The sequence below is a fragment of the Leptonychotes weddellii genome, chromosome 5 (assembly GCF_054177405.1).
Source record: "Leptonychotes weddellii isolate Sample4059 chromosome 5, ASM5417740v2, whole genome shotgun sequence".
NCBI classification, from domain to species: Eukaryota; Metazoa; Chordata; class Mammalia; order Carnivora; family Phocidae; genus Leptonychotes; species Leptonychotes weddellii.
In genome coordinates this window covers 71,131,389-71,140,011 of record NC_138373.1, presented here as the reverse complement: position 1 = coordinate 71,140,011, position 8,623 = coordinate 71,131,389, and the positions used below count along the sequence as shown (strand labels likewise).

General features: G+C 52.1%; 1 protein-coding gene across 1 annotated transcript; it reads right to left on the bottom strand.

Annotated features, from left to right (window-relative positions):
* Positions 1-4,815: 4,815 nt before the first annotated feature.
* On the bottom strand, positions 4,816-7,711 carry KCNA5 (potassium voltage-gated channel subfamily A member 5). Its single transcript, XM_006739633.3, has one exon. The coding sequence runs from the start codon at positions 7,422-7,424 to the stop codon at positions 5,613-5,615; it is 1,812 nt and encodes a 603-aa protein (XP_006739696.1). The 5' UTR covers positions 7,425-7,711; the 3' UTR covers positions 4,816-5,612.
* Between the last annotated feature and the right edge of the window lie 912 nt (positions 7,712-8,623).

Here is an 8,623-nt window from a genome sequence, read left to right as displayed (position 1 = left end):
ATATTCATTTGCTTACTTGATTGCTGATTCTCCCCACTAGACTGGGAACCAATCAGGGAAGATCCCTTGCCAGTTATTCCTAGAGCCTAGCACGGTGCTGCCTCAGAGTGAATATTAATTGAATAATATTTGTTGAATAAATGAATGAATAAGTGAATGAATGAATGAATGATAGTATCAGGGACACTGGATGATAAATGTTTCAGTTTTCCTCCTAGACAGTGAGATTCTTCTCTGTAGGAGCCTGTTCATTACAGTGCTATACCTCCATTGCCCATACAGGCCTGACACTTGCAATAAATGCAAGTTGAGTTGAGCAAACGCAGATCACAGGAAACAAATCAGGGCTTCACAAGCATGACTGGATACCCAGGAGCCAACCCTCACAGGCAGATGGGGTAGACATAAACTGATGTGGCAGGGGTGTGCTGGGGCAGGCAGGGTAGGGGGCAACTTGAGAACTTTCATGCAGAAGAAGCAGAGTGCAACACAAGAAGAAATCCAACCTCGGAGTCAGGGAAAACAATTCCAGTCCCACTTTACATTAGCGATGGGTATGACCTTGGGGAAATCACCTCTTCTCTCTGGGTCTCAGTTTGCTCATTTGTAAAATGAGCGGGACATACTAGATTACTTGTAAGGTTCCTTCCAGCCGAAACATTTGCATCGTGCTAAGTTTGACATCAGAAAATAAATACCAATTAAAAGGGCAGGTAATAAGCATCTGGCTTTGTCTGGAGGCCTGTGGTCTGGAGTTGCTTCACTCCAGGCTGGGCCACACCTCGCCCACCATGCACACTCCAATACATGTGCACACCATAGGCACAGCAAGCAAACACAAAGGGCACACAAGCCCAGAACCCATCTCTACAGCCAGAGAAGAGCCAGGTGAAGAGGTGAGGGGAAGCGTATCCTGATGACTCCTTGTGTGATGTCATGTCCAGGAAAAGACTAAGGAAAACCGGAAGGAAAAGAGCTCCAACCTCTGGTAGTCTGGGCCCACTTCCACCAACAGCTCAGGCAAAACCCACTCCTCAGAGTCTTAGGCAGAAACTCCAATTTGGCATTTTCTTCCTCCTCCCCAGAAATGGAGCAGCCTGTCCTACAGCCACTAGCATGTTCTAATTTTCATGAAGAGTTAGAAGTGAGTAACATCTTCTTAATAAGGCCTTCCCTGGTCTAGGAAATTGTAGCATGAGAGACCTTCCCCAAGCCAGGGGTCAACATTTGCAAGAAATACAAATTCAATGAGGTAAAATCAAATTAGGGAGCCAGGTCAGGTGTCACAGGCTTGACTGGATGCCCAGGAGGCACCCTCTGTGTGACAGATAAACCGATATGACAGGGATGCACAGCTCTTGAGCTGAGGCTGGTTTTGACATTTTTTTTTTTTTAAGATTTTATTTATTCATTTGACAGAAAGACACAGCAAGAGAGGGAACACAAGCGGGGAAGCGGGAGAGGGAGAAGCAGGCTTCCCGCCGAGCAGGGAGACTGATGTGGGGCTCGATCCCAGGACCCTGGGATCATGACCTGAGCCGAAGGCAGACACTTAACCGACTGAGCCACCCAGGCGCCCCTGGTTTTGACATTTTTAAATGACTACATTTCAAATAGTTATGTGAGTACCTACAGTGGTAGTTTCCATTTGCTTCTTGGCCTACAAAGCCTATAATATTTACTATGTGGCCCTTTTCAGAACTTTTGTCAACCTCAGCCCTGCAAAACTGCTGATCGTCCCTGCCAATGTCAAAGTTGGGACACCTACTATAGTCCTGGGAGTGGCACCAGCCTTGAACTCTGGACACCATGCGGAATGATGGTGATGAGGACAGGGCAGTCACTGTCTGGCCCACTACTCCCATCTCCCTCATCCCCAATTCCTTTCCCTCTTCCTAGCCACCTCCCAGGGCTCCAGAAGCTTCTCTTTTCTACCTTATGCTTCCTTACCCTCCCACACCTGACCCATAACCCTTCATTTTGAAACTCCCTCCAAGACACGTGATCACATGCTGTCTTGCATGACTTGCTTTTGTTTTACAGGAACTGCTTCCCCAGAGGGACTGGAAGCGTGAGAAGGCAGGGACCACGTCCTAACATTTGTCCCAGTATTCCCCATTCCCAGCACAATGAGGAATGCTGGACCTGAAGCAGCTGGTGAGTAGCCATGAGCTGCTGAGGTCCAACTGCAGAGAGTACTTGAACATCACCCAGGTCACCCTCCACTGTGCACAAGCCTGCCATTTCTGGAGGGCACTAGGCGCAAGGTGTCCCTGCTCCAAGAGAAACACTTTGTGCCGTACACTCCAAGCCCAGAAGTGCTCCTCTCATTAACGCTAGAATCACTCAAAGGCGGGCTCTGTGAAAACATTCCTCTAGGGCTGATACTCTGTTTCATTTTCCCCTCCAGGGAGTGTCCCAGCCAGGCAAGGCACATCAAGGAGCTGGGGTTCTTAAAGCATGTGAAAAGATTTGTTTTTTGAATCTGTCATTGCTTAGAGTTCAGGAAGCATGTGGACAGGACAAGAAACCAGTAAGTAGAGAAAAAGAGGGGGCCAGATGCTTTGCAATAGGGAAGCTGTCCTTCCACAAGAGCATGACACAGAGTCAATATTAATTGAATAATATTTGTTATTACCTGCTCTCTGAGCTGTGGTGGCCAGAACTAGTAGATTATGAGCCCAGTGCTGGTTTCCTGCTGTGGGAGCCAAGACACAACATCTGGATAAAAAGCTTGGCTGGGGCCACTTGATCTAATCTCCTCCGGAAAGCAAAGGCTATGGAAAATCAATGACAGCAGAGAAGGGGAGGGTGGGAGAGGATGAAGGGGCCCCTTATCTCAGATAGCCTGGGTAAGAGCCTTGACATTCAGGCTCCTTTTTTGCTAATCATGTGAACAGGCAAACCAGGATGGCTGGAGTGAAACCATGCAGCCTTTTTTGAGAATCATGGCAACAGGTGCCCTGAGGAGACAGATTGAAATCCTTGTAGTGGGTGCCCTGGTACCATGGCACTGAACTCTGGGATGCGAGGGTGCGTCAGGGTATTAGGGTACCCAACCCCCCCCCAGAACTGCCCTCATCCCCTTTGTAACCCTGCTTTGCAGGATCCCCTTCTCCTGTGCAAAATACGGAAATTCTCTTTTCCTTCCCTCTCTCCCTGAGGATTTGTATTAAGACTGAAGCCACTTACTGGACATTTCAAGAATCAGTTTGCTCTATTTGGACCAACATCTAATAGGCATCTGGATACATCTAGGACCCGTGTGTTGCTGTCTATTTAAGCCTCAAGGAACTGATTTTCAGGTCATAGGTGGTGACGTCTTTTTTGTCTTTAAGGGAGGGTGGAGCCCGAAGGGGTATCCAGTCCCAATCACCAGGTGTGTGCTGAACTACACACATGAGCTTTAAAGCCAAAGAGGGCTTGGAGGTGAGACTGTGGAGTTGAGCTCTGGCAAGACGCCCTGCTTTTAGGCAGATTGTAAATTATAAATAAATAATCTCTGTTCTTCTTTTGCTTCAGCATGTAATGAAAAACAACAGAGCTCTGCCTGCACAGTCCTTCTGTTTCTGCCTCAGATTTGCTGTTAAGAGTTCCTGATTGGAAATGACTCCAGGCAGTCACAGACACTGGCTTTTATTAATGTGTCGGCATCTTATTTAAATCCACAGTTCCCAGACATCAATTTAGCAAAGCCTCCCTCATCCCAGGGAGATGCGGATACGCCCCTCAGAACCAACAATTAAGCTCCCTGCTGTCGTGGGGGAGGTGTGAGTGTGGGTCACCAGCCCACCTTGGAGGGGATATAAGACAACATGTCTTTGGATTATTTAGCTTATTTAGCAGCAAAAGCCAGAGCAGGAATCCGGGGCCCCAGAGAGAAATTGCAGCCAGTGTTATACTACTGTGATATTCACCACAACCAGCCAGGGACCCAAGAGATTTGTTCTGAGTTTGGGGATATACTCAGCACAAGGCCACCATCTGTAGAAACTAGCCTTTAACATGGACAAGCAAATCCTTCCATTTGGCTTCTTTCTGCCTCTGTCCCCCAGAAAGGCACTGCATTCTCCTCTGCCACCCCACAGTTGAGGGGGAGAGTTTAACAGCCAAGCACTGTTCCCTCCCTCCTCCGTGACTTTCACACCAGGGCTGCACTTCTGTGAACGGGCTTCATATCTGGGAGAATCAGGTTTGTTTCACAGAGCTGTTGAGAGCCATGTGAAGCAGGACCTAAAGCCCGAAGACAAAGGAGAACTCAGAAACGCAGCCCCAAGAGATGGCAGTGGGGCGGTGGGGGGTCTGATCTTCCGTTGCCTTTTAGCTGTATCCACACACTGTGCTGACAGTTGCGTCTGATACCGCACCATCAGGCAGCATGTCAGAAACAGACTGAGACACACAGAAGTCACCCCTCTGTGATGCACAGAGGGGGCCCAGCAAAAAGAAGTTGACAATCAAATCATTACTTTTCCAGGGGCGCCTGGGTGGCTTAGTCGTTAAGCGTCTGCCTTCAGCTCAGGTCATGATCCCAGGGTCCTGGGATCGAGTCCCGCGTCAGGCTCCCTGCTCCACGGGAAGCCTGCTTCTCCCTCTCCCACTCCCCCTGCTTGTGTTCCCTGTCTCGCCGTGCCTCTCTCTGTCAAATAAATAAATAAAATCTTAAAAAAAAAAACATTACTTTTCCAAGTAATCCACCCCAGTCAAGGTGGTGTTTGCTCTGATTTCAAAGCCAGAAACAGCAAGTGAAGGACTCCTTTTTAAAATTTCAAACAACAACAACAAAAACTAACAAACATAAAAAACAACTAACACTTGCCTCAACCATACAACATTTTATTTCCTGGGATAAAAATAAAGAGAATGAATTATCAGAAGTCTTTCTTCAACATCATTAAAATGCTTTTCAAGAAAGTTACAAGAATTGTTTAAGGCGCACAGAAAAGGTCGGTCTTGCCTTTCTTCCAGAACATTCTTTGCCCTAGATGCGAAACACCGATACCACATCTCAGAAAAGAGAGAGGCTTATAGACACAGGAACCAGAACAGCCATAACCAGGGTCTCTGGCTCTAATATAAATATCACAGAATAAAACATCACAATAACTCTCTCTTCCATAAATACAGCATTCCTGGAAAATGTATCCAAAATATCTCCATCTGAACTAAAGTACAAAAATCCACTTGCTGGCCATAAAAATAATATTTTCCCCTGCATACAAATAAAATCATATGTAAAGCAAATTTGGAACACATAGAGGGGGTTACAAAATCTCTTGGGATCTGGGCTATTTAAAGTCATTTTTGTTTGGGTTATCCCTCTGCTGGGTATAGGGAACTGGCTACAAACACATCCATTTCACAGTGCTCACCATTTCAACAGCTCCTGTGTCATGGAATGTGGTACTTTTTAAAAATAGGCAACCCTTGGTGTCATGGAAAGAAGAGGAAAAATGGGGGATCAAGGGAGGGAGGGAGGGAGAGAAGAAGTGAAAGAAGAGGGACAGACTTCAAGGTGGGCTTAAAATACTCTGTGGTATAAAGTAGATACCCAGGCTCAGGAGGCCTCCACTATCCCCACCCCACTACCACCAGTCTGCCCAGGCTCCCCCTTACAAATCCGTTTCCCGGCTCGTGTCCAGGCAGAGGGTATAGAGGGACCTCCGCAAGTCCACATTGCTTTTGGCCTTGAGGTTACACTTCTCCAGGGGGCAGCTGCCCCTTCGGGCTCCGTCTGCATTCTCCAGGGACACCCCAGCCTTGCAGAGGGATCCCTTGCTCCAGCTGGTCTTCCGGGGGCCTCCGCTGTCCAACCCTGTTCCATAGCTCTGGCTGTCCTGCTCTTCCTTAAGAGCTGCCTGCTCCTCATGGTCCGTCTCCCGGTGGTAGAAGTAGTTGAAGTTGGAGACAATGACGGGCACAGGCAGGGCGATGGTGAGGACCCCAGCGATGGCACACAGCGAGCCCACGATCTTGCCCCCCACCGTGACAGGCCTCATGTCCCCATAACCTACCGTGGTCATAGTGACAACTGCCCACCAGAAGGCATCTGGGATGCTGGAAAAGTGGGTCTCCTGGTTGTCAGCCTCTGCGAAGTAGACGGCACTGGAGAAGAGGATGACCCCGATGAACAGGAAGAAGATGAGCAGGCCCAGCTCCCGCATGGAGGCCTGCAAGGTCTTGCCCAGGATCTGGAGCCCCTTGGAGTGGCGGGAGAGCTTGAAGATGCGGAACACCCGGACGAGGCGGATCACTCTGAGGATGGCCAGGGACATGGCCTGCTGCCCGTTCTGGCCGGGGCCCCCTCCACCCCCTGGCTGTTGTTCTGCCAGCTCAGTGCCCAGGGTGATGAAATAGGGAAAGATGGCCACCACATCAATGATGTTCATAATGTTCCGAGAGAACTCTGCTTTGCTGGGGCAGGCGAAGAAGCGTACAAGCAGCTCGAAAGTGAACCAGATGACACACGTGGTCTCTACAATGAAGAAGGGGTCAGCCAGGGTCCTAGGCGGGAGAGGTGCCACCGTAGGGCCAGAGGGAGGCGCCAGAGCCCCGCTGCCATTGGCGCCCCGGGAGGGCCCAGAAGGCTGGTGGGGCACTGGGGGATGGCGGAGCAGCTCCCGTTCATCCCTGAACTCAGGCAAGGTCTCCAAGCAGAAGGTGATGATGGAGATGAGAATGACCAAGACCGAAACGATGGCGATGCCCCTCGCGGACCCCGAGCTTTCTGGATATTCAAAGATAAGCCACACCTGGCGTTGGAACTCGTTTCGGGGCAGGGGCTTCTCCTCTTCTTTAATGAAGCCCTCGTCCTCTCGGAAGCGCTCCATGGCCTCGTCCCCCAGCTGGTAGAAGCGGATCTCATCTGCGAACACGTCCAGGGAGACGTTGACCGGCCTCCGCAGGCGACCCCCGGACTGGTAGTAGTAGAGGATGCCATCGAAGCTGGGCCGGTTGCGGTCAAAGAAGTACTCGTTCCTCAGGGGGTCGAAGTAGCGCAGGCGCTTGGCCGGGTCCCCCAGGAGGGTATTAGGGAACTGCGCCAGTGTGCCCAGCTGCGTCTCGAAGCGCAGCCCGGAGATGTTGATAAGGACGCGCTGGTGGTGAAGGGACCCCGCGCCCAGCACCTGGTCCTCCGCCATGCCCAGGGCGGGGTCTCCTTCTCCCTCCTCGTCCTCGGGAGGCAGCCGTCGAGGCTGCGGCGGCTCCTGGGGCAGCGATGGCAAAGGCCGCCCTCCCGGATCCACTCCCCTCTGCGTGCCGCGCGCCCTTGGCGCCGGCTCTTTGGGTCCATCGCTGAGCCCAGCCGTCGGGGGACACTGGAGCTCTCCCCCTATGGTCTGGCCACAGCCTGTTCGGGCCTCACCTCCTCCTCTGACGGTCATGGCACCGCCGTTCTCCAGGGGCACCAGGGCGATCTCCATGACCAGGGGGCAGGGGGCATGCTGCGCCCCTGCCGACCGGCGTCCGCGCCCCCCACTCACGCCCAGCTGGGCGCCTCGCGTTCGGATCTTCTCCCGCCGTCGGCCGGACCCTTATAGGGCAGGCTGGGGCTGCTGGCGCGATCCCCTGGCTCGGTCCTGACGTCAAGAAGCTGCTGCCCTGCTCTCTGCCTCGCTCTCGGTTCTGGCAGCCGGTTACTAAGCAGCCAAAAGCCTCCTTCCAGCAGATGCAACCTTCAGCCGCCCCTCTCTGGCTGCGGGGCGGCGCTCGGCCTTCACCCTGCGCAGCTCCCCCTCCTCTTCCCTCCCCGCGCCCGGTCCCCTCCCCTCCTCCATCTCCCGCCTCCCCTCCCGGGTATCGCGGCAGCGGGTGCCTCCCCGGAGGGCACAGCTGGGTCCCGGAGCGAGGGGAGTAAGGCGGGCTGAGAAGGGAGCTGCCCTGGCGGAGGGAGGGAGGGAGGGAGTAGGGAGCGGAGAGGCTGGAGGAACAGGTTGTACCGCGAGCGCCGAAACTCCCAGGGCAACCCGATGAGAATAGCTGTGGATTTCAGTTCACCTGGGAACCCGCTGAACGCCAAGTGGACTCCAGGGGAAATGAATTGCTTTGGGTTGGACGAATGAGACATGAGAAACAGTCCTTTTACAATCCTCCTTTGGAGGAGTAACTAACTCTTGTCTCTTCTTTGGGAAGAATTACAGACAGGAGGGGGCTGGGCAGAGCTATGCGCCTTGGGGATCTATAGATCTAGAGACACAAAGAGCTGGAGATACCTCCAGACCCATGGTGGAGAAACCTCTCTCTTCCCATCTTCCTATACACCCACCAAAAGGCTGCCATTGCCTGGGGACAGCCTATTCCCAGTCTGGAAAGTCTGGAAAGTCCTGACCCTTGGGACAAATTCGTTGTCTGGTTTCCTAGCCCTGAGGACATACAACTTCCGGCTCTCACAAATCTCTTTTGTTAAAACCTGTAAGGGAGAAGGGGAGCAGGAAGAAAGAGATCCCAGCAAGAGCTGTTCCTTTCTGGTGAAGTTTGGAGCTGGCAACTGCAGCTTTGTGTAGGGGGTTTGTGCAGGGAGCAGGGGTAGGGGCCAAGGAGGGTGTGCAATCCCAGGGCTGGAGGACTCCCAGGAGTAGAATAAGAAGCAATACTTACTTTGCTCCTGTGATATCCCAGGAGC

Excerpts from the sequence above, each read along its gene's own strand:
- KCNA5 (XM_006739633.3), bottom strand. The coding sequence starts at position 7,424 with ATGGAGATCGCCCTGGTGCCCCTGGAGAACGGCGGTGCCATGACCGTC.